The sequence below is a fragment of the Salmo trutta genome, unplaced genomic scaffold, assembly GCF_901001165.1.
Source record: "Salmo trutta unplaced genomic scaffold, fSalTru1.1, whole genome shotgun sequence".
NCBI lineage: Eukaryota > Metazoa > Chordata > Actinopteri > Salmoniformes > Salmonidae > Salmo > Salmo trutta.
This window is the reverse complement of record NW_021823073.1, coordinates 2673300-2699486: the sequence shown is the minus strand read 5'-3', so window position 1 is coordinate 2699486 and position 26187 is coordinate 2673300. Positions and strand designations below refer to the sequence as shown.

Below are 26187 nucleotides of genomic sequence, written 5' to 3'. Positions count from 1 at the left end.
AAATGAGCATTTTAAAGATGTGAATCAGAGTTTGGTTTCCCCTCCTCCCCCTCCAGGCCCGTCCTCAATAGATTTTGGTGAGGTGTGTGTGGCCTCAGTGTGTGTGAGGAACCTGGACCTGGTGAACAACCTGCAGGTGTATGTGTGGGTGCAGCTGGAGTTAGACTGCTGTCCTGAGCTGCAGCGCTCCAGCCCCCTGTCCCACGTCCTGCCCCCCCTCTCCAGAGCCACCCTGCCCCTCGTCTTAGAGAGCACCAAGCTGGGAAAGTTCCACAAGTTAGTCACTGTGTGTGTGGCTGGTTGTCTGTCTCTGTCTCGCGCTCTCTCTCTCTCTCTCTCTCTCGCTCTTTCTCTCTCTCTCTTTATATATAAAGTTTCCTAAATTGATCATTGACAAACCAAATCGAGCCCAATTCTTATTGATTGATTAACTGAGTGACTGACTGGCTGACAATTGACTGGAATATTCCATCTCCCTCTCCCAGGTCAATCTCTTACACGGTGAATAGTCATCACCGGAGCCATGTCCTGGTTCAGTCCCAGCTGGTCCCTGTGGTCCTCCAGCTGTCCCAGAGCCAGGTGGTCCTGTCCCCATCCCCCAGCTACCTGGCCCAGTCGGGCTACAGGGGTACTGTGACCCTGGTCAACCCCAGGAACCACCCGGCTGACTTCACCTGGAGGCCCGTCATCACAGAGACGGGCATGGCCTTCTCCATACGCCCAGCCACAGGTAGGCTGCTGCTCTGGGCCTTATCAAAACTACACACTACTGTAGTCTAGTCTTCTATATGTACTGTAGTCTAGTCTTCTATTTGTACTGTAGTCTAGTCTTCTATATGTACTGTAGTCTAGTCTTCTATATGTACTGTAGTCTAGTCTTCTATATGTACTGTAGTCTAGTCTTCTATATGTTCTGTAGTCTAGTCTTCTATATGTACTGTATGGTGATGTACTGTAGTCCAGTCTTCTATATGTACTGTAGTCTAGTCTTCTATATGTACTGTAGTCTAGTCTTCTATATGTTCTGTATGGTGATGTACTGTAGTCTAGTCTTCTATATGTACTGTATGGTGATGTACTGTAGTCTAGTCTTCTATATGTACTGCATGGTGATGTACTGTAGTCTAGTCTTCTATATGTACTGTAGTCTAGTCTTCTATATGTACTGCATGGTGATGTACTGTAGTCTAGTCTTCTATATGTTCTTTATGGTGATGTACTGTAGTCTAGTGTTCTATATGTACTGTAATCTAGTCTTCTATATGTACTGCATGGTGATGTACTGTAGTCTAGTCTTCTATATGTACTGTAGTCTTGTCTTCTAAATGTACTGCATGGTGATGTACTGTAGTCTAGTCTTCTATATGTACTGCATGGTGATGTACTGTAGTCTAGTCTTCTATATGTTCTTTATGGTGATGTACTGTAGTCTAGTCTTCTATATGTACTGTAGTCTAGTCTTCTATATGTACTGTAGTCTAGTCTTCTATATGTTCTTTATGGTGATGTACTGTAGTCTAGTCTTCTATATGTACTGTAGTCTAGTATTCTATATGTTCTGTAGTCTAGTATTCTATATGTTCTGTAGTCTAGTATTCTATATGTACTGTAGTCTAGTCTTCTATATGTACTGTAGTCTAGTCTTCTATATGTTCTGTATGGTGATGTACTGTAGTCTAGTCTTCTATATGTACTGTAGTCTAGTCTTCTATATGTACTGTAGTCTAGTCTTCTATATGTACTGCAGTCTAGCCTTCTATATGTACTGTAGTCTAGTCTTCTATATGTTCTGTAGTCTAGTCTTCTATATTTTCTTTATGGTGATGTACTGTAGTCTAGTCTTCTATATGTACTGTAGTCTAGTCTTCTATATGTACTGTATGGTGATGTACTGTAGTCTAGTCTTCTATATGTACTGTAGTCTAGTCTTCTATATTTTCTTTATGGTGATGTACTGTAGTCTAGTATTCTATATGTACTGTATGGTGATGTACTGTAGTCTAGTCTTCTATATGTTCTTTATGGTGATGTACTGTAGTCTAGTCTTCTATATGTACTGTAGTCTAGTCTTCTATATGTACTGTAGTCTAGTCTTCTATATGTACTGTAGTCTAGCCTTCTATATGTACTGTATGGTGATGTACTGTAGTCTAGTCTTCTATATGTACTGTAGTCTAGTCTTCTATATGTTCTGTAGTCTAGTCTTCTATATTTTCTTTATGGTGATGTACTGTAGTCTAGTCTTCTATATGTTCTGTAGTCTAGTCTTCTATATTTTCTTTATGGTGATGTACTGTAGTCTAGTCTTCTATATGTACTGTAGTCTAGTATTCTATATGTTCTTTATGGTGATGTACTGTAGTCTAGTCTTCTATATGTACTGTAGTCTAGTTTTCTATATGTACTGTAGTCTAGTCTTCTATATGTTCTGTAGTCTAGTCTTCTATATGTACTGTAGTCTAGTCTTCTATATGTACTGTATGGTGATGTACTGTAGTCTAGTCTTCTATATGTACTGTATGGTGATGTAATGTAGTCTAGTCTTCTATATGTACTGCAGTCTAACCTTCTATTTGTACTGAAGTCTAGTTTTCTATATGTTCTTTATGGTGATGTACTGTAGTCTAGTCTTCTATATGTACTGTAGTCTAGTTTTCTATATGTTCTTTATGGTGATGTACTGTAGTCTAGTCTTCTATATGTACTGTAGTCTAGTCTTCTATTTGTACTGTAGTCTAGTCTTCTATATGTACTGTGTGGGGATGTACGTGTCTCTAAAATCTCTCTCTATCTGTCTATCCCTCCAACTCTCTCTCTCCCTCCCTTTCTCTCCCTCTCACCCTCCCTCTCTATCTCCATCTCCCTCCAACTCTCTCTCTCCCTCCCTTTCTCTCCCTCTCACCCTCCCTCTCTATCTCCATCTCCCTCCAACTCTCTCTCTCCCTCCCTTTCTCTCCTTCCCACCCTCTCTCTCTCTCCCTCCCTTTCTCTCCCTCCCTCCCTCCCTCTCTCTCTCTTTCTCTCTCTCTCTCTCCCTCCTCTTCTCTCTGCCAGGTACTGTGGAGGCGTACAGGGAGTTAGACTGTGAGGTGATGTGGCATCCCTCTTTCTGCTCTCCTCTGGAGGGACAGTTTGACCTGTGTGTTCACCAGGGAAACACCGCACAGCTACGATGTGTTGCCAAGGTGTGTGTGTGTCTGTGTGTTTCTGTAGTTGAGGTTCCTGTGATTGCTAATGTAGAGAGAGATCCCATTCCCCTCCCTCCAGCTTGGTTCATCCAGTGTGCAGCTGGCTGAGAAACATCTGGTGTTTGGATCAGTACCTCTCATCTTCCCCTCCGTCAGGACCGCAATGCTACACAACACAGGACACAACCATGCCTACTTCCAGGTACACACTCCACGCCGGGTCTCTGTACCATTTATACTTGTGTGTGTGTTTTATAGAGGCTTAGTGTGTGTGTGTGTGTGGGTATTAGGTGTTGGACGTGTACCCCCTGCCTGGCATGGTGGTGACCCCCACCGAGGGTGTGGTTCCTGTGGGGGGGCAGGCAGAGGTCCAGGTGCACCTCAACCCCGGAGCTGTCATGAAGTTTGACACCAGAGTGGAGGTGAAGGAAACAGACACACAACATATCATAAAGTCTGTACAAACACACAACACATCATACAGCCTCTACAAACACACAACACATCATACAGCCTCTACAAACACACCACATCATACAGCCTCTACAAACACACAACACATCATACAGCCTCTACAAACACACAGCACATCATACAGCCTCTACAAACACACAACACATCATACATCCTCTACAAACACACAACACATCATACAGCCTCTACAAACACACACCACATCATACAGCCTCTACAAACACACAACACATCATACAGCCTCTACAAACACACAGCACATCATACAGCCTCTACAAACACACAACACATCATACAGCCTCTACAAACACACAGCACATCAGGCAGCCTCTACAAACACACAACACATCATACAGCCTCTACAAACACACAACACATCATACAGCCTCAAACACACAACACATCATACAGCCTCTACAAACACACAACACATCATACAGCCTCTACAAACACACAACACATCATACAGCCTCTACAAACACACAACACATCATACCGTCTCTACAAACACACAACACATCATACAGCCTCTACAAACACACAACACATCATACAGCCTCTACAAACACACAACACATCATACAGCCTTTACAAACACACAACACATCATACAGCCTCTACAAACACACAACACATCATACAGCCTCTACAAACACACACCACATCATACAGCCTCTACAAACACACAACACATCATACAGCCTCTACAAACACACAACACATCATACAGCCTCTACAAACACACAACACATCATACAGCCTCTACAAACACACAACACATCATACAGCCTCTACAAACACACAACACATCATACAGCCTCTACAAACACACAACACATCATACAGCCTCAAACACACAACACATCATACAGCCTCTACAAACACACAACACATCATACAGCCTCTACAAACACACAACACATCATACAGCCTCTACAAACACACAACACATCATACAGCCTCTACAAACACACACCACATCATACAGCCTCTACAAACACACAACACATCATACAGCCTCTACAAACACATAGACCTACAGTAGATTAGCTTCAGTGTTTTAAGATCTGTATCTGTATGTCAAATAACCTCTAGTCTTACCTGTCATTATTTCAGAAACCTAAATAGCTTCTAGTCTTACCTGTCATTATTTCAGAAACCCAAATAACCTCTAGTCTTACCTGTCATTATTTCAGAAACCTAAATAACCTCTAGTCTTACCTGTCATTATTTCAGAAACCTAAATAACGTCTAGTCTTACCTGTCATTATTTCAGAAACCTAAATAACCTCTAGTCTTACCTGTCATTATTTCAGAAACCTAAATAACCTCTAGTCTTACCTGTCATTATTTCAGAAACCTAAATAACCTCTAGTCTTACCTGTCATTATTTCAGAAACCTAAATAACCTCTAGTCTTACCTGTCATTATTTCAGAAACCTAGATAGTCATGATGGATGAGCTTGTCTAACGAGGTGTGTGTGTTGCAGATAGTTCTAAGGAACATGAAATCTCTGGAGCTGAGAGTGGGCGGGTCGGTCGAGCCCCCACTGGTGGACATCAACGTGGTGAGTTCATATGTGGAGTACCCCCTGGTGGACATCAACGTGGTGAGTTCATATGTGGAGTACCCCCTGGTGGACATCAACGTGGTGAGTTCATATGTGGAGTACCCCCTGGTGGACATAAACGTGGTGAGTTCATATGTGGAGCACCCCCTGGTGGACATCAACGTGGTGAGTTCATATGTGGAGCACCCCCTGGTGGACATAAACGTGGTGAGTTCATACGTGGAGCACCCCCTGGTGGACATCAACGTGGTGAGTTCATATGTGGAGCACCCCCTGGTGGACATAAACGTGGTGAGTTCATATGTGGAGCACCCCCTGGTGGACATCAACGTGGTGAGTTCATATGTGGAGCACCCCCTGGTGGACATCAACGTGGTGAGTTCATATGTGGAGCACCCCCTGGTGGACATCAACGTGGTGAGTTCATATGTGGAGCACCCCCTGGTGGACATCAACGTGGTGAGTTCGTATGTGGAGCACCCCCTGGTGGACATAAACGTGGTGAGTTCATATGTGGAGCACCCCCTGGTGGACATAAACGTGGGGAGTTTGTATGTGGAGCACCCCCTGGTGGACATCAACGTGGTGAGTTCGTATGTGGAGCACCCCCTGGTGGACATAAACGTGGTGAGTTCATATGTGGAGCACCCCCTGGTGGACATCAACGTGGTGAGTTCGTATGTGGAGCACCCCCTGGTGGACATAAACGTGGTGAGTTCATATGTGGAGCACCCCCTGGTGGACATAAACGTGGTGAGTTCGTATGTGGAGCACCCCCTGGTGGACATCAACGTGGTGAGTTCATATGTGGAGCACCCCCTGGTGGACATAAACGTGGTGAGTTCATATGTCGACCCCCCCTGGTAAACATCAACGTGGTGAGTTCATATGTTGACCCCCCCTGGTAAACATCAATGCTGTGAGTTCATATGTCGACCCCCCCTGGTGGACATCAACGTGGTGAGTTCATATGTTGACCCCCCCTGGTAAACATCAACGTGGTGAGTTCATATGTGGAGCACCCCCTGGTGGACATCAACATGGTGAGTTCATATGTGGAGTACCCCCTGGTGGACATCAACGTGGTGAGTTCATATGTGGAGTACCCCCTGGTGGACATCAACGTGGTGAGTTCATATGTGGAGCACCCCCTGGTGGACATCAACGTGGTGAGTTCATATGTGGAGCACCCCCTGGTGGACATCAACGTGGTGAGTTCATATGTGGAGCACCCCTGGTAAACATCAACGTGGTGAGTTCATATGTCAACCCCCCCTGGTAAACATCAACGCTGTGAGTTCATATGTCGACCCCCCCGGTAAACATCAACGTGGTGAGTTCATATGTCGACCCCCCGCGGTAAACATCAACGTGGTGAGTTCATATGTCGACCCCCCCCCCGGTAAACATCAACGTGGTGAGTTCATATGTCGACCCCCCCTGGTAAACATCAACGCTGTGAGTTCATATGTCGACCCCCCCCTGGTAAACATCAACGTGGTGAGTTCATATGTTGACCCCCCCCTGGCGGACATCAACGTGGTGAGTTCATATGTCGACCCCCCCTGGTAAACATCAACGTGGTGAGTTCATATGTCGACCCCCCTTGGTAAACATCAACGTGGGGAGTTCATATGTCGACCCCCCCTGGTGGACATCAACGTGGTGAGTTCATATGTTGACCCCCCCTGGTGGACATCAACGTGGTGAGTTCATATGTTGACCCCCCCTGGTAAACACCAACGTGGTGAGTTCATATGTTGACCCCCCTGGTAAACATCAACGTGGTGAGTTCATATGTGGAGCACCCCCTGGTGGACATCAACATGGTGAGTTCATATGTGGAGCACCCCCTGTTGGACATAAACGTGGTGAGTTCATATGTGGAGCACCCCCTGGTGGACATCAACGTGGTGAGTTCATATGTGGAGCACCCCCTGGTGGACATCAACGTGGTGAGTTCATATGTGGAGCACCCCCTGGTGGACATCAACGTGGTGAGTTCATATGTGGAGCACCCCCTGGTGGACATCAACGTGGTGAGTTCATATGTGGAGCACCCCCTGGTGGACATCAACGTGGTGAGTTCATATGTGGAGCACCCCCTGGTGGACATCAACGTGGTGAGTTCATATGTCGACCCCCCCCTGGTGGACATCAACGTGGTGAGTTCATATGTTTACCCCCCCTGGTAAACATCAATGTGGTAAATTCATATGTGTGTGTGAATGTGGACATGTGTGCATACCAGTGGAGGCTGAGGGGCGGACGGCTCATAATAATGGCTGGAACGAAGCGAATGGAAACCATGGAAACCATGTGTTGATGTATTTGATACCATTCCACTGATTCCGCTCCAGACATTACCACGAGCCCATCCTCCCCTATTAAGGTGTCACCAACCTCCTGTGGTGCATGTATGTGTGTGTATGTATGTATGTGTGAATGTGTGAGTGTGTGTATGTATGTGTGAATGTGTGTGCATGTATGTGTGTGTGTGTGTGTGTGTATGTACAGTGGCAAGAAAAAGTATGTGAACCCTTTGGAATTATCTGGATTTCTACATAAATTAGTCATAAAATTTGATCTGATCTTCATCTAAGTCACAACAATAGACAAACACAGTCTGCTTAAACTAATAACACACAAACAACGTGCCTTTTTTTCTCCACACATAGTGTTGTGTTTTCCTTCCAAACAACTCAACTGTAGTTTCATCTGTCCACAGAATATTTTTCCAGTAGCGCTGTGGAACATCCAAGTGCTCTTTTGTAAACTTCAGATGTGCAGCAATGGTTTTTTTTGGACAGCAGTGGCTTCTTCCGTGGTGTCCTCCCATGAACACCATTGTTGTTTAGTGTTTTACCTATCGTAGACTCGTCAACAGAGATGTTAGCATGTTCCAGAGATTTCTGTAAGTCTTTAGCTGACACTCTCGATTCTTCTTAACCTCATTGAGCATTCTGCTCTGTGCTCTTGCAGTCATCTTTGCAGGACAGCCACTCCTAGGGAGAGTAGGAACAGTGCTGAACTTTCTCCATTTATAGACAATTTGTCTTACCGTGGACTGATGAACATCAAGGCTTTTAGAGATACTTTTGTAACCCTTTCCAGCTTTATGCAAGTCAACAATTAGGTCTTCTGAGATCTCTCTTGTTCGAGACATGGTTCACATCAGGCAATGCTTCTTGTGAATAGCAATCTCACATTTTGTGAGTGTTTATTATAGGACAGGGCAGCTCTAACCAACATCTCCAATCTGGTCTCATTGATTGGACTCCAGGTTATCTGACTCCTGACTCCAATTAGCTTTTGGAGAAGTCATTAACCTAGGGATTCACATACTTTTTCCAACCTACACTGTGAATGTTTAAATTATGTATTCAATATATACAAGAAAAATACAATAATTGGTGTGTTATTAGTTTAAGCACACTATGTTCATCTATTGTTGTGACTTAGATGAAGATCAGATCAAATTTTATGACTAATTTATGCAGAAATCCAGATAATTCCAAAGGGTTCACATAACTTTTCTTGTGTGTGTGTGTGTGTGTGTGTGTGTGTGTGTGTGTGTGTGTGTGTGTGTGTGTGTGTGTGTGTGTGTGTGTGTGTGTGTGTGTACGAAACACATAGAACAGCAGAGCATAACAGCATGTCCTGAATATGCCCTGTCAGGAGCACACTACAGCAGTCTCTAGTCCTTTTCTGCTGAGTGTGGAAAACAAACAATCCATACCAATTCATCATAACAACAAAGTCTGCTGCTTCCTGTTTTGAAATGAATGGAAACCCTTTTTCCAACCGAACAAGATGAATGTGGTGGTGTTCACTGCCTTGAAATGAGCAGGTGGTTCACACACAAAAATAGACAACTTTTTGTGTGTGAGTAGTCCTTTTTCCTTTTTGAAATAGGGAGTTGTTTAAAAAAACAAACAGAATTGACATGTTTTCCTTTGGAGTGTCTGTCTCAGCCCGTAGCTGGGCTCTGTAGAATGAGCTGCTGGGCCACACAGGCTTTGAAGAGGGCTGGCCACGCTTACAGCTGGATCCAACTGGATCCTCCCTCTCCTTTAACTGGATCCTCCCTCTCCTTTAACTGGATCCTCCCTCACCTTTAACTGGATTCTGCCTCTCCTTTAACTGGATCCTCCCTCACCTTTAACTGGATCCTCCCTCTCCTTTAACTGGATCCTCCCTCTCCTTTAACTGGATCCTCCCTCTCCTTTAACTGGATCCTCCCTCTCCTTTAACTGGATCCTCCCTCACCTTTAACTGGATTCTCCCTCTCCTTTAACTGGATCCTCCCTCACCTTTAACTGGATCCTCCCTCTCCTTTAACTGGATCCTCCCTCTCCTTTAACTGGATCCTCCCTCTCCTTTAACTGGATCCTCCCTCTCCTTTAACTGGATTCTCCCTTTTCATTCTTTCATTTTCAGAGAGCAGAGCAGAGCTGTTCATTTTCAGAGAGCAGAGCAGAGCTGTTCATTTTCAGAGAGCAGAGCAGAGCTGTTCATTTTCAGAGAGCAGAGCAGAGCTGTTCATTTTCAGAGAGCAGAGCAGAGTTGTTCATTTTCAGAGAGCAGAGCAGAGCTGTTCATTTTCAGAGAGCAGAGCAGAGCTGTTCATTTTCAGAGAGCAGAGCAGAGCTGTTCATTTTCAGAGAGCAGAGCAGAGCTGTTCATTTTCAGAGAGCAGAGCAGAGCTGTTCATTTTCAAAGAGCAGAGCTGACCTGTTCATTTTCAGAGAGCAGAGCAGAGCTGTTCATTTTCAGAGAGCAGAGCTGTTCATTTTCAGAGAGCAGAACAGAGTTGTTCATTTTCAGAGAGCAGAGCTGAGCTGTTCATTTTCAGAGAGCAGAGCAGAGCTGTTCATTTTCAGAGAGCAGAACAGAGTTGTTCATTTTCAAAGAGCAGAGCAGAGCTGTTCATTTTCAAAGAGCAGAGCTGAGCTGTTCATTTTCAGAGAGCAGAGCAGAGCTGTTCATTTTCAGAGAGCAGAGCTGTTCATTTTCAGAGAGCAGAACAGAGTTGTTCATTTTCAAAGAGCAGAGCTGAGCTGTTCATTTTCAGAGAGCAGAGCAGAGCTGTTCATTTTCAGAGAGCAGAACAGAGTTGTTCATTTTCAAAGAGCAGAGCAGAGCTGTTCATTTTCAGAGAGCAGAGCAGAGCTGTTCATTTTCAGAGAGCAGAGCAGAGCTGTTCATTTTCAGAGAGCAGAGCAGAGTTGTTCATTTTCAGAGAGCAGAGCAGAGCTGTTCATTTTCAGAGAGCAGAACAGAGCTGTTCATTTTCAGAGAGCAGAGCAGAGCTGTTTATTTTCAGAGAGCAGAGCAGAGCTGTTCATTTTCAGAGAGCAGAGCAGAGCTGTTCATTTTCAGAGAGCAGAGCAGAGCTGTTCATTTTCAGAGAGCAGAGCAGAGCTGTTCATTTTCAGAGAGCAGAGCAGAGCTGTTCATTTTCAGAGAGCAGAGCAGAGCTGTTCATTTTCAGAGAGCAGAGCAGAGCTGTTCATTTTCAGAGAGCAGAGCAGAGTTGTTCATTTTCAGAGAGCAGAGCAGAGCTGTTCATTTTCAGAGAGCAGAACAGAGTTGTTCATTTTCAAAGAGCAGAGCAGAGCTGTTCATTTTCAGAGAGCAGAGCAGAGCTGTTCATTTTCAGAGAGCAGAGCAGAGCTGTTCATTTTCAGAGAGCAGAGCAGAGCTGTTCATTTTCAGAGAGCAGAGCAGAGCTGTTCATTTTCAGAGAGCAGAGCAGAGCTGTTCATTTTCAGAGAGCAGAGCAGAGCTGTTCATTTTCAGAGAGCAGAGCAGAGCTGTTCATTTTCAGAGAGCAGAGCAGAGCTGTTCATTTTCAGAGAGCAGAGCAGAGCTGTTCATTTTCAGAGAGCAGAGCAGAGCTGTTCATTTTCAGAGAGCAGAGCAGAGCTGTTCATTTTCAGAGAGCAGAGCAGAGCTGTTCATTTTCAGAGAGCAGAGCAGAGCTGTTCATTTTCAGAGAGCAGAGCAGAGCTGTTCATTTTCAGAGAGCAGAGCAGAGCTGTTCATTTTCAGAGAGCAGAGCAGAGCTGTTCATTTTCAGAGAGCAGAGCTGTTCATTTTCAGAGAGCAGAGCAGAGCTGTTCATTTTCAGAGAGCAGAGCTGTTCATTTTCAGAGAGCAGAGCAGAGCTGTTCATTTTCTGAAGGCTCTTTTTTTGACACAGTCAGAAAACAAAACATTCAACACGGTCTGTAAAATATTCAGACTCAAATATTGCTCCTCTCAGAAACATCTCTCCATCTTAGTTATCCTCCTCCTCCTCTCAGAAACATCTCTCCATCTTAGTTATCCTCCTCCTCCTCTCAGAAACATCTCTCCATCTTAGTTATCCTCTTCCTCCTCTCAGAAACATCTCTCCATCTTAGTTATCCTCCTCCTCCTCTCAGAAACATCTCTCCATCTTAGTTATCCTCCTCCTCCTCTCAGAAACATCTCTCCATCTTAGTTATCCTCCTCCTCCTCTCAGAAACATCTCTCCATCTTAGTTATCCTCCTCCTCCTCTCAGAAACATCTCTCCATCTTAGTTATCCTCCTCCTCCTCTCAGAAATCCTTCCTGTTCCACGGGGTGTATTCTGGTTCCAGTCGTGGCGTTCCGTTCTCCCTGAGGAACCGTTCCTCTGCCCTGGCCCGGGTCCAGTTTGACCTGTCAGAACACACTGACTTCACCATCCACTTCCCTCCACACTCTGCAGGTATATATTTGATTGATTGATAGATTAATTGACTGTGACTGAAATGCTCTGAGAAGATAGACAGTCATAAACTGTCAGCCTAGTTTAATGAAGATGTATGGATTACTAAACTGGAGGCCTAGTTTAATGAAGATGTATGGATTACTAAACTGGAGGCCTAGTTTAATGAAGATGTATGGATTACTAAACTGGAGGCCTAGTTTAATGAAGATGTATGGATTACTAAACTGGAGGCCTAGTTTAATGAAGATGTATGGATTACTAAACTGGAGGCCTAGTTTAATGAAGATGTATGGATTACTAAACTGGAGGCCTAGTTTAATTAAGATGTATGGATTACTAAACTGGAGGCCTAGTTTAATGAAGATGTATGGATTACTAAACTGGAGGCCTAGTTTAATTAAGATGTATGGATTACTAAACTGGAGGCCTAGTTTAATTAAGATGTATGGTTTACTAAACTGGAGGCCTAGTTTAATGAAGATGTATGGATTACTAAACTGGAGGCCTAGTTTAATTAAGATGTATGGATTACTAAACTGGAGGCCTAGTTTAATTAAGATGTATGGTTTACTAAACTGGAGGCCTAGTTTAATGAAGATGTATGGTTTACTAAACTGGAGGCCTAGTTTAATGAAGATGTATGGTTTACTAAACTGGAGGCCTAGTTTAATGAAGATGTATGGATTACTAAACTGGAGGCCTAGTTTAATGAAGATGTATGGATTACTAAACTGGAGGCCTAGTTTAATGAAGATGTATGGATTACTAAACTGGAGGCCTAGTTTAATTAAGATGTATGGATTACTAAACTGGAGGCCTAATATTGAGAGCCAGGTGTTGGTGTGTTACAGGTACGAGCCAGGAGCCAGACGTGTTTGTGATGGATTTACAGGGGCAGCAGACTGCCCAGTGTTGCCTGGTGTTCTCCCCTAAACAAGTAAGGGCTCTGTCCTCCCGCCTCTGTTTTCATTATCCCTCATCTATACTCATGTTCACCTATTAATCATCAACACATCAACACATCTACCACCTTCCACAGTACTCCACCTACATCTGTGTTTATTAATCATCAACACATCTACCACCTTCCACAGTACTCCACCTACATCTGTGTTTATTAATCATCAACACATCTACCACCTTCCACAGTACTCCACCTACATCTGTGTTTATTAATCATCAACACATCTACCACCTTCCACAGTACTCCACCTACATCTGTGTTTATTAATCATCAACACATCTACCACCTTCCACAGTACTCCACCCTACATCTGTGTTTATTAATCATCAACACATCTACCACCTTCCACAGTACTCCACCTACATCTGTGTTTATTAATCATCAACACATCTACCACCTTCCACAGTACTCCACCTACATCTGTGTTTATTAATCATCAACACATCTACCACCTTCCACAGTACTCCACCTACATCTGTGTTTATTAATCATCAACACATCTACCACCTTCCACAGTACTCCACCTACATCTGTGTTTATTAATCAACACATCTACTACCTTCCACAGTACTCCACCTACATCTGTGTTTATTAATCATCAACACATCAAATACCTTCCACAGTACTCCACCTACATCTGTGTTTATTAATCATCAACACATCTACCACCTTCCACAGTACTCCACCTACATCTGTGTTTATTAATCATCAACACATCTACCACCTTCCACAGTACTCCACCTACATCTGTGTTTATAATAGACATGTTTTTCCCTGAACACAGAGACATCAAGGATAATCTCTCCCCACCATAATCATGCTCCTAACCTCACCATTACACCAAACTGAACTGACCCAAACCCCATCCCATCTCTTTCAGTCGGTATTTCCTGTGTTTGTCCTGCAGGTGGCTGCGTATGACTTCAACCTGCCTGTGATGGTCAACGGTGTGGGCATGCCTCCCTCCTCCTCTTCCTCCTCCCACGCCCCTCCCAGCTCCGTCCCCAAGTCCTCCTCTTCCAGGGACCAACACATCGTCACCCCGCGCCCGCTGCCCATCGCCATGGAGACGCTATCACGCAGGGTGCAGGCCACAGGTTAGAGGAGTGGCGATACGGGGTCAGAAAGTGTGTCAGTTGCCTGCCTGAACCATTGGCCTGAACAGATGGACTGAGCTGTTCTGTCCCTGCAGTATACTTAAAATATATATGTATTTTCTTTTTAAATTTAAACTTTTCTTGCTGCTTTTCCTTGACAGTAAACAAACAACAGACAAAAACAATAAACAACTTAACATTTACATACATTTCCACAAACATCAATGACATCACACTTGCTCAGACCTACCAGTTCCCACTGTATCCACACCCAACGATGTTTCCAATACTGGTAAGACTCCATATGACCTCACAATGTGCTATGTTGTTTCTGTCCCAGCAGTATACTAGACAGCATTCCATAAGGCTCTGAGATAAGACAATAGGTTTATGATAAGAGTGGTTTAGGAGCTGAGATAAGACAATAGGTTTATGATAAGAGTGGTTTAGGAGCTGAGATAAGACAATAGGTTTAGGATAAGAGTGGTTTAGGAGCTGAGATAAGACAAAAGGTTTATGATAAGAGTGGTTTAGGAGCTGAGATAAGACAATAGGTTGAAGATAAGAGTGCTTTAGGAGCTGAGATAAGACAATAGGTTGAAGATAAGAGTGGTTTAGGAGCTGTGATAAGACAATAGGTTGAAGATAAGAGTGGTTTAGGAGCTGAGATAAGACAATAGGTTGAAAATAAGAGTGGTTTAGGAGCTGTGATAAGACAATAGGTTGAAGATAAGAGTGCTTTAGGAGCTGAGATAAGACAATAGGTTGAAAATAAGAGTGGTTTAGGAGCTGTGATAAGACAATAGGTTGAAGATAAGAGTGGTTTAGGAGCTGAGATAAGACAATAGGTTGAAGATAAGAGTGGTTTAGGAGCTGTGATAAGACAATAGGTTGAAGATAAGAGTGGTTTAGGAGCTGTGTATTTAGCACTTAAGATATTCTGTCCCTGTGTGTTCCTCAGCCCTGCGAGCCCCGCTGGAGATGTCCCCATCAAGTCTCCAGTTTGATCTGGAGCCCTTTAGCTCAGTTACTACTACCTCACAAACTCAGGTAGCTACTGTCACCTCACCACTCCACCAACTACTAAAGCAGGTAGATTCTGATGTTTCTCATGGCAGGCAGAGAGAAAGAGCTTGATATTCCCAACTGAGAGGCAGTTTGTGTGTTGTTGGGCTGAGCTACAACCAGCTGGAAGCTCCTCTCCTCTGTTGTCTCCAGACCGTAGAGCTGAGGAACGTGTCTGACAAGAGGCTGAGCTGGAGGACTGACTGCAGCGCTGCAGTAACACCAGGAGGGGGCAGTAGCACCAGCAGCAATGAGGGGCTGTTCACTATCTGTCCTACTGCTGGGACCCTGGAGCCACTGCAGTGTGTGTCTGTCGCTGTCTCCCTCTCTCCTGCGAGAGTCACAGCAGGTTAACCCCTCTCTCACCTCACCCTCAGAGCTCACTTAATATAATAACAATAACAACACTCCAAAGTTGATCGGTTTTTATTTATTTAACTAGGCAAGTCAGTTAAGAGCAAATTCTTATTTACAATGGCGGCCTACCCCGGCCAAACCTGGACGACACTGGGACAATTGTGCCCCGCCCTATGGGACTCCCAATCACGGCCGGTTGTGATACAGCCTGGAATCAAACCAGGGTCTGTAGCGACGCCTCTAGCACTGAGATGCATTGCCTTAGACCGCTGCACCACTCGGATTCAGGTTTTCCGACCTCAAAAGTGGTGTTAAGTTTAGATGAGTCCTGCTGGTACTGTATGATGTAATGTTGGTTCTGTAAATGTTTTTTGATGTGTTTTGTTCTGCATCTTCACTCTTTCTTCTAGTGACAGCAGGTCAGATCGAGGTGTCCCTCCCTCTGTTTCTGTCTGAGGAGGGGCAGGAGGAGAGAGAGGGGGAGGAGGGGGGAGTCCCTCACCCCTACAGGGTGCTGTCTCTCAGTGCCACCCCTCACCCCCCCAGCATCACCTTCCTCCCCCCTCGAGTCCTCCTCACCCCTGTCCCTCTGGACACACCCTCCACCAGCACCCTCTTCCTGCTCCCCACCGGGTACCCCATGTCTGTACCACCCATCCACCTGCCTGTCATAATGGGCTTCCACCCACTAACTGACTGTTTACTGTAGTACAGTAATACCTAATGATCTCTATGCTCTGATAGGTCGCCTGTGTATTTCTAACCTGATCCAGCAGTATTACAGCTCCAAATAAACAAGACAATTTGTACAGATCTGCATTTTCATACAGTAATAATACAGAATAGAGTCCCATTATAGAGTCCCATTATAGAGTCGTTCTAGAGTAATTCTAGAGTCATGTATTAATATCCCATATAGTGTAATACAGTCCCATTCTCACCTCTATGACCTTTGCCCTCTGACCCCAGTGGTTCCTGTCTGCGTGTGGAGGTGGAGGAGATGGTTCTGAAGGATGGCAGTCGGCTGAAGCCCCTCTCAGTCAGCCTGCCCCACAACGGCACCGTCCCTCCCCAGACCCAGCCCCAGACCCACACAGAGCCCCAGACCCACACAGATCCCCAGACCCACACAGAGCCCCAGACCCCCATCACCTGCACAGTGACCTTCTGCTCCCATCAGCCCCTGGACCTCAACTCACACATCACATTCCTGGACCACCTCAACAACAGGTACGGATACTTAGGAAACCTCGTCCCAGTCAGCCACACATACTGTTCATTATCTCTCTCTCTTTTGCACTCTAGATCTTTCTCTCAGTTTCTGTCTCTATCTCTCTGTCTCTCTCTCTCTGTCTCTCTGTCTCTCTCTCTGTCTCTCTCTCTGTCTCTCTCTGTCTCTCTCTCTGTCTCTATCTCTCTGTCTCTCTCTCTCTGTCTCTCTCGCTCTGTCTCTCTGTCTCTCTCTCTGTCTCTCTCTCTCTCTCTCTCTTGTAATTCTCTCTAGCTTCATCCAGTGATGGCTTATTTTCTCTCTCTCTCTCCTCCTCTCTCTCTCCTGTCTTAGTCCAGAGTTGTAAGTGATGGATTAATTTCTCTCCTCTCCTATCTGTCTGTCTCGGTCTCTCCTCTCCTATCTGTCGGTCTCTGTCTCTGTCTCTCCTCTCCTATCTGTCGGTCTCTGTCTCTGTCTCTCCTCTCCTATCTGTCGGTCTCTGTCTCTGTCTCTCCTCTCCTATCTGTCTGTCTCTGTCTCTCCTCTCCTATCTGTCTGTCTCTGTCTCTGTCTCTCCTCTCCTATCTGTCGGTCTCTTCAGGTTTAGGGTGGAGGTCTGTGCTACAGCAGATAATAGTTTGTTGACAGTGTGGCCCTACCTGGCTTTGCACCGCTCTGAGCAGCAGATAGTCCTCAAGAGTGGTACGTCCTGCTGTCCTGTTCTGTACCCATAACACACTGCACAATGTACAGCATTCATACACTCATACTGAGGATGACTGTCTACTAATCTAAGTATCTGTGTTCTTCCATCCCCCACCCTAACTGGTCCATGTGGCTGTCACTCAGGTTGTCTGAGTGGCTGCAGTGGCGAATCAGGGCCCTCTCAGGTGACAGGGAAGGCGGTGCTTCAGCCATGCTACTCCCCCAGCCCTCTCTCTCGCTACACTTCCTCCTCCTCCACCTTCGCTTTCCTCTCCTCCACCAGTAATCACTCCATCTCTGGTGAGACACACCTCTACAACTACACTGCTACACACCAGACCTGGTCAAATACATATGTGAAGTGTGTTGAAGGACTGGAGTGGGTTTTAACTTGGTTTTCCCCGTACCAAGGTACCACTACCACAATCCCAAATAATAACCCCAAAGTGCCCATTCCAAGCTGAATCAAACATATTGGCCTGTCCTCAGACTCTGGAGACAGCAGGAGTAGGACTGGGAGTGCTGGACCAGGACCAGGGCCGAGAGGGAAGGAGGACTGGCCCCAGAAGGAGACAGAGGGTGAGAGAGAGACAGATGCTGTGACTGACCAGCAGCAGTGGCAGCAGCAGGGTATACCAGTGTTTCCAGGGCAGGACTCAGAGGAGGGGTTGTACTACCACAGCATCCTGCAGGTAACAACTGGTAAATCACCCTGGGACAACTGCTGATAGAACAAAGGCTGTATAGCTAAATGTGATTGGTTGATTGGTTGATTGATTGCAGGCCGTACAGAAGTGGTTCAGTCAGTTTGGCTGGCCCCGTGGACCAAACCCCATCTCTCTACCACGTTCTCTCAGAAGGTAAACCTCATCTCTCTACCACGCTCTCTCAGAAGGTAAACCTCACCTCTCTACCACTCTCTCTCAGAAGGTAAACCTCATCTCTCTACCACGTTCTCTCAGAAGGTAAACCTCATCTCTCTACCACACTCTCTCAGAAGGTAAACCTCATCTCTCTACCACACTCTCTCAGAAGGTAAACCTCATCTCTCTACCACACTCTCTCAGAAGGTAAACCTCATCTCTCTACCACGCTCTCTCAGAAGGTAAACCTCATCTCTCTACCACAGTCTCTCAGAAGGTAAACCTCATCTCTCTACCACGCTCTCTCAGAAGGTAAACCTCATCTCTCTACCACGCTCTCTCAGAAGGTAAACCTCATCTCTCTACCACAGTCTCTCAGAAGGTAAACCTCATCTCTCTACCACGCTCTCTCAGAAGGTAAACCTCATCTCTCTACCACACTCTCTCAGAAGGTAAACCTCATCTCTCTACCACACTCTCTCAGAAGGTAAACCTCATCTCTCTACCACGCTCTCTCAGAAGGTAAACCTCATCTCTCTACCACACTCTCTCAGAAGGTAAACCTCATCTCTCTACCACACTCTCTCAGAAGGTAAACCTCATCTCTCTACCACACTCTCTCAGAAGGTAAACCTCATCTCTCTACCACACTCTCTCAGAAGGTAGGTGGACTGGTATCCGACACACATATTTTTATTTTATGTTTTTATTACATTATGTTATTATTAGTCTCTCCTCTCTCTCTCTTTCTATCTCTTTCACCCTCCCTCCCCCCTCTCTCTCTTTCTCCCTCCCCCCTCTATCTCCTCTCTCTCTCTCTCCTCTGTCCTCTCTATATATCTCTCCCAGGGTGGTATGTAGGGTCCAGACAGTAGACTCCAGCTCTAGTGAGTGGAGGAACTCGTACCTTATGAGCCATGGTAAAAACACACGGACCATCTACGACATGCTGCGTCACCTGAGCGGACAGACACTTCCTGGTGTGAGCACCAACCAATCGCTGCCCTGCAACCTCACTGAGCGCGTGCAGCAGCTGCTCCACCGGAACACAGTGCTGCTGGCCTTCCTCAGGTACCACACAGACACTTAATCACTCATACACGGACAACTCCTCCGGCCAGCGTACGCAGGCACACACGCTCACCAGCCTACTCACTGTGTTGTGGTCTTCAGGAGGCAGGGAGCCTGTCTGTCCCACATCAGACCTGAGTACCTGTTAGACTCCCAGGAGTTCAGCCACTGGAGCTCTCTACAGGTCCAGTCCCAGTGTGATCAGAGGGGGCTGGACTACAGCAGCAAGGTCTTTGAATCCCTCAGTAAAAGGGCCTGGATGGATGTTCTACTGCAGACCTACAAGGCAAGAGAGTGTAGTCTTTCTATCTCTCTCTAATCTGTCTGTCTCTCTCTCTCTCTTTCTCTCTCTTTCTCTGTCTGTCTCTCTCTTTCTTTCTCTCTGTCTCTCTCTTTCTTTCTCTCTCTCTCAGTCTCTCTCTCTGTCTCTTTCTCTGTATCTCTGTCTCTCTCTTGGGCTCTCTCTCTGTCTCTCTCTCTCCCTCTGTGTTCTGATCAGCAGTCAGAGGAATGTATCTGTGTCTGTCTGTCTGTCTACCCCTCCTCCCCAGGTGCTAGTCCTGCCACGGGTGACAGAGGGTCCCTTGTCCCTGGGCCTCCAGAGCTGTGACAGTGGCAGCATGGAGCAGCAGGTCCCCAGGATCAACCCAAAGCCCTTGGCCTCTAACGTCTACTCCACCTGGGAGAGGAGGCTACTCACCTGGCTCAACCTGCACTACCACAGCATGAGGACTACCGTCTGGAGCCCACTCACATCTAGAGGTAGGAGGGGGGGTGTTGAGGGAGAGACAGAGAGAGAACGAACGAGAGACAAAGAAGAGTGTTTGAAAGAGAGACAAAGAAGAGTTTGAGAGGTAGAGATGGAGAGGTAGAGACGGAGCGGTAGAGACGGAGAGGTAGAGACGGAGAGGTAGAGACGGAGAGGTAGAGACGGAGAGGTAGAGACGGAGAGGTAGAGACGGAGAGGTAGAGACGGAGAGGTAGAGACGGAGAGGTAGAGACGGAGAGGTAGAAACGGAGAGATTGACAAAGAGGTAGAGACGGAGAGATTGACAAAGAGGGAGAGACAGAGATTGACGGAGAGGTAGAGGTAGAGATTGACGGAGAGGTAGAGACGGAGAGGTAGAGACGGAGAGGTAGAGACGGAGAGGTAGAGACGGAGAGGTAGAGACAGAGAGGTAGAGACAGAGAGGTAGAGACAGAGAGGTAGAGACAGAGAGGTAGAGACAGAGAGGTAGAGACAGAGAGGTAGAGACAGAGAGGTAGAGACAGAGCGGTAGAGACGGAAAGGTAGAGACAGAGATTGACAGAGGTAGAGACAGAGATTGACAGAGAGGTAGAGACAGAGAGATTGACAGAGGTAGAGACAGAGAGGTAGAAACGGAGAGGTAGAGACGGAGAGATTGACAAAGAGGGAGAGACAGAGATTGACGGAGAGGTAGAGGTAGAGATTGACGGAGAGGTAGAGATTGACGGAGAGGTAGAGACGGAGAGGTAGAGACGGAGAGGTAGAGACGGAGCCAGATCCACAGAGCGGTAGAGACAGAGATTGACAGAGAGGTAGAGACAGAGATTGACGGAGAGGTAGAGACGGAGAGATTGACAAAGAGGGAGAGACAGAGATTGACGGAGAGGTAGAGGTAGAGATTGACGGAGAGGTAGAGATTGACGGAGAGGTAGAGACGGAGAGGTAGAGACGGAGAGGTAGAGACGGAGCCAGATCCACAGAGAGGTAGAGACAGAGAGGTAGAGGTAGAGACAGAGATTGACGGAGAGGTAGAGACGGAGAGGTAGAGACAGAAAGGTAGAGACAGAGATTGACGGAGAGGTAGAGACGGAGAGGTAGAGACGGAGCTAGATCCACAGAGAGGTAGAGACGGAGAGGTAGAGACGGAGAGGTAGAGACAGAGCCAGATCCACAGAGAGGTAGAGACGGAGCCAGAGCCACAGAGAGGTAGAGACGGAGAGGTAGAGACGGAGAGGTAGAGACGGAGAGGTAGAGACGGAGAGGTAGAGACAGAGAGGTAGAGACGGAGAGGTAGAGACGGAGCCAGAGCCACAGAGAGGTAGAGACGGAGAGGTAGAGACGGAGAGGTAGAGACGGAGAGGTAGAGACGGAGAGGTAGAGACGGAGCCAGATCCACAGAGAGGTAGAGACGGAGCCAGATCCACAGAGAGGTAGAGACGGAGCCAGATCCACAGAGAGGTAGAGACAGAGAGGTAGAGACGGAGCCAGATCCACAGAGGTAGAGACAGAGAGGTAGAGACGGAGCCAGATCCACAGAGAGGTAGAGACGGAGCCAGATCCACAGAGGTAGAGACGAGCCAGATCCACAGAGGTAGAGACAGAGAGGTAGAGACGGAGCCAGATCTACAGAGAGGTAGAGACAGAGAGGTAGAGACGGAGCCAGATCCACAGAGGTAGAGACAGAGAGGTAGAGACGGAGCCAGATCCACAGAGAGGTAGAGACGGAGCCAGATCCACAGAGGTAGAGACGAGCCAGATCCACAGAGGTAGAGACAGAGAGGTAGAGACGGAGCCAGATCCACAGAGCGGTAGAGACAGAGACACAGAGAAATCCACAACTCTTCTGTTATCTATATTCTGCTCTTTAACCAGGAGACGTCCCATCAGCCCGCTGGGTGGTGAACTTTGACCTGGACCTGGCAGACGGCCTGGTTCTGGCTGCTGTGCTGGCTGCCTACTGCCCCTTCCTGGTACGGGCCTGTGTTAAAACATCAAATTAAATCAAATCAAATGTTATTTGTCACATGCTCAGAATACAACAGGTGAAATGCTTACTGACAGGCTCTTAACCAACAATGCTTTAAGAAGTTTTAAGAAAATATAAATAAATAAGTGTTAAGTAAAAAATGTAAAATAAAAGTAACAAAAAATTAAACAGCGACAGTAAAATAACAAGCGAGGCTATATACAGGGGGTACCGGTACAGAGTCAATGTGGAGGCTATATACAGGGGGTACCGGTACAGAGTCAATGTGGAGGCTATATACAGGGGGTACCGGTACAGAGTCAATGTGGAGGCTATATACAGGGTGTTACGGTACAGAGTCAATGTGGAGGCTATATACAGAGGGTACCGGTACAGAGTCAATGTGGAGGCTATATACAGAGGGTACCGGTACAGAGTCAATGTGGAGGCTATATACAAGGGGGTACCGGTACAGAGTCAATGTGGAGGCTATATACAGAGGGTACCAGGTACAGAGTCAATGTGGAGGCTATATACAGGGGGTACCGGTACAGAGTCAATGTGGAGGCTATATACAGGGGGTACCGGTACAGAGTCAATGTGGAGGCTATATACAGAGGGTACCGGTACAGAGTCAATCTGGAGGCTATATACAGGGGGTACCGGTACAGAGTCAATGTGGAGGCTATATACAGAGGGTACCGGTACAGAGTCAATGTGGAGGCTATATACAGGGGGGTACCGGTACAGAGTCAATGTGGAGGCTATATACAGAGGGTACCGGTACAGAGTCAATGTGGAGGCTATATACAGAGGGTACCGGTACAGAGTCAATGTGGAGGCTATATACAGGGGGTACCGGTACAGAGTCAATGTGGAGGCTATATACAGAGGGTACCGGTACAGAGTCAATGTGGAGGCTATATACAGGGGTACCGGTACAGAGTCAATGTGGAGGCTATATACAGGGGGTACCGGTACAGAGTCAATGTGGAGGCTATATACAGGGGTACCGATGGGGGGTACAGAGTCAATGTGGAGCTATATACAGGGGGTACCGGTACAGAGTGCCATGTGGAGGCTATACAGAGGGTACCGGTACAGAGTCAATGTGGAGGCTATATACAGGGGGGTACCGGTACAGAGTCAATGTGGAGGCTATATACAGGGGGTACCGGTACAGAGTCAATGTGGAGGCTATATACAGGGGTACCGGTAAAGAGTCAATGTGGAGGCTAAATACAGAGGGTACCGGTACAGAGTCAATGTGGAGGCTATATACAGGGGGTACCGGTACAGAGTCAATGTGGAGGCTATATACAGAGGGTACCAGTACAGAGTCATTGTGGAGGCTATATACAGAGGTTACCGGTACAGAGTCAATGTGGAGGCTATATACAGGGGGTACCGGTACAGAGTCAATGTGGAGGCTATATACAGAGGGTACCAGTACAGAGTCAATGTGGAGGCTATATACAGAGGGTACCAGTACAGAGTCAATGTGGAGGCTATATACAGAGGGTACCAGTACAGAGTCAATGTGGAGACTATATACAGGGGGTACCGGTACAGAGTCAATGTGGAGGCTATATACAGGGGGTACCGGTACAGAGTCAATGTGGAGGCTATATACAGGAGGGTACCAGTACAGAGTCAATGTGGAGGCTATATACAGAGGGTACCGGTACAGAGTCAATGTGGAGGCTATATACAGGGGGTACTGGTACAGAGTCAATGTGGAGGCTATATACAGAGGGTACCAGTACAGAGTCAATGTGGAGGCTATATACAGAGGGTACCGGTACAGAGTCAATGTGGAGGCTATATACAGAGGGTACCAGTACAGAGTCAATGTGGAGACTATATACAGGGGGTACTGGTACAGAGTCAATGTGGAGGCTATATACAGAGGGTACCAGTACAGAGTCAATGTGGAGGCTATATACAGGGGGTACTGGTACAGAGTCAATGTGGAGGCTATATACAGGGGGGTACCGGTACAGAGTCAATGTGAGGAGGCTATATACAGAGGGTACCGGTACAGAGTCAATGTGGAGGCTATATACAGAGGGTACCGGTACAGAGTCAATGTGGAGGCTATATACAGAGGGTACCGGTACAGAGTCAATGTGGAGGCTATATACAGAGGGTACCGGTACAGAGTCAATGTGGAGGCTATATACAGAGGGTACCGGTACAGAATCAATGTGGAGGCTATATACAGGGGGTACCGGTACAGAGTCAATGTGGAGGCTATATACAGGGGGTACCGGTACAGAGTCAATGTGGAGGCTATATACAGGGGGTACCGGTACAGAGTCAATGTGGAGGCTATATACAGGGGGTACCGGTACAGAGTCATGTGGAGGCTATATACAGGGGGTACCGGTACAGAGTCAATGTGGAGGCTATATACAGAGAGTACCAGTACAGAGTCAATGTGGAGGCTATATACAGAGGGTACCAGTACAGAGTCAATGTGGAGACTATATACAGGGGGTACCGGTACAGAGTCAATGTGGAGGCTATATACAGGGGGTACCGGTACAGAGTCAATGTGGAGGCTATATACAGGAGGGTACCAGTACAGAGTCAGTGTGGAGGCTATATACAGAGGGTACCGGTACAGAGTCAATGTGGAGGCTATATACAGGGGGTACTGGCACAGAGTCAATGTGGAGGCTATATACAGGAGGGTACCAGTACAGAGTCAATGTGGAGGCTATATACAGAGGGTACCGGTACAGAGTCAATGTGGAGGCTATATACAGAGGGTACCAGTACAGAGTCAATGTGGAGACTATATACAGGGGGTACTGGTACAGAGTCAATGTGGAGGCTATATACAGAGGGTACCAGTACAGAGTCAATGTGGAGGCTATATACAGGGGGTACTGGTACAGAGTCAATGTGGAGGCTATATACAGGGGGTACCGGTACAGAGTCAATGTGAGGAGGCTATATACAGAGGGTACCGGTACAGAGTCAATGTGGAGGCTATATACAGAGGGTACCGGTACAGAGTCAATGTGGAGGCTATATACAGAGGTACCGGTACAGAGTCAATGTGGAGGCTATATACAGAGGGTACCGGTACAGAGTCAAGTGGCTATATACAGAGGGTACCCGGTACAGAGCATGTGGAGGCCTATATACAGAGGGTACCGGTACAGAGTCAATGTGGAGGCTATATACAGAGGGTACCGGTACAGAGTCAATGTGGAGGCTATATACAGAGGGTACCAGTACAGAGTCAATGTGGAGGCTATATACAGAGGGTACCAGTACAGAGTCAATGTGGAGGCTATATACAGGGGGTACCGGTACAGAGTCAATGTGGAGGCTATATACAGGGGGTACCGGTACAGAGTCAATGTGGAGGCTATATACAGGGGGTACCGGTACAGAGTCAATGTGGAGGCTATATACAGGGGGTACCGGTACAGAGTCACTGTGGAGGCTATATACAGAGGGGTACCGGTACAGAGTCAATGTGGAGGCTATATACAGGGGTACCGGTACTATGTACAGTGGTACCGTACAGAGTCAATGTGGAGGCTATACAGAGGGTACCGGTACAGAGTCAATGTGGAGGCTATATACAGGTGGGGTACCGGTACAGAGTCAATGTGGAGGCTATATACAGGGGGGTACCGGTACAGAGTCAATGTGGAGGCTATATACAGGGGGTACCGGTACAGAGTCAATGTGGAGGCTATATACAGGGGGTACCGGTACAGAGTCAATGGGGAGGCTATATACAGGGGGTACCCGCACCGAGTCAATGTGGAGGCTATATACAGAGGGTACCGGTACAGAGTCAATGTGGAGGCTATATACAGGGGGTACTGGTACAGAGTCAATGTGGAGGCTATATACAGGAGGGTACCAGTACAGAGTCAATGTGGAGGCTATATACAGAGGGTACCGGTACAGAGTCAATGTGGAGGCTATATACAGAGGGGTACCAGTACAGAGTCAATGTGGAGACTATATACAGGGGGTACTGGTACAGAGTCAATGTGGAGGCTATATACAGAGGGTACCAGTACAGAGTCAATGTGGAGGCTATATACAGGGGGGTACTGGTACAGAGTCAATGTGGAGGCTATATACAGGGGGTACCGGTACAGAGTCAATGTGAGGAGGCTATATACAGAGGGTAC

The 26187-nt window shown here is 46.7% G+C and overlaps 1 protein-coding gene across 1 annotated transcript in view; it reads left to right on the top strand.

Moving 5' to 3' along the window:
- Positions 1–26187, top strand: part of LOC115188708 (cilia- and flagella-associated protein 47-like) — an 81970-nt gene that overhangs the window by 12819 nt on the left and 42964 nt on the right. The window contains exons 15-37 of the mRNA XM_029747435.1: positions 57–276; positions 486–730; positions 3055–3185; positions 3268–3390; positions 3479–3610; positions 5153–6070; positions 6253–6470; positions 7026–7398; positions 11801–11969; positions 12824–12909; positions 13817–14033; positions 14995–15083; positions 15252–15447; positions 15866–16088; positions 16407–16685; positions 17270–17370; positions 17518–17673; positions 17863–18065; positions 18157–18233; positions 19086–19307; positions 19410–19593; positions 19859–20069; positions 21928–22025. Of these exons, the coding sequence (XP_029603295.1) occupies positions 57–276; positions 486–730; positions 3055–3185; positions 3268–3390; positions 3479–3610; positions 5153–6070; positions 6253–6470; positions 7026–7398; positions 11801–11969; positions 12824–12909; positions 13817–14033; positions 14995–15083; positions 15252–15447; positions 15866–16088; positions 16407–16685; positions 17270–17370; positions 17518–17673; positions 17863–18065; positions 18157–18233; positions 19086–19307; positions 19410–19593; positions 19859–20069; positions 21928–22025 (4871 nt within the window). The remainder of the gene's footprint in view (positions 1–56; positions 277–485; positions 731–3054; positions 3186–3267; positions 3391–3478; positions 3611–5152; positions 6071–6252; positions 6471–7025; positions 7399–11800; positions 11970–12823; positions 12910–13816; positions 14034–14994; positions 15084–15251; positions 15448–15865; positions 16089–16406; positions 16686–17269; positions 17371–17517; positions 17674–17862; positions 18066–18156; positions 18234–19085; positions 19308–19409; positions 19594–19858; positions 20070–21927; positions 22026–26187) is intronic.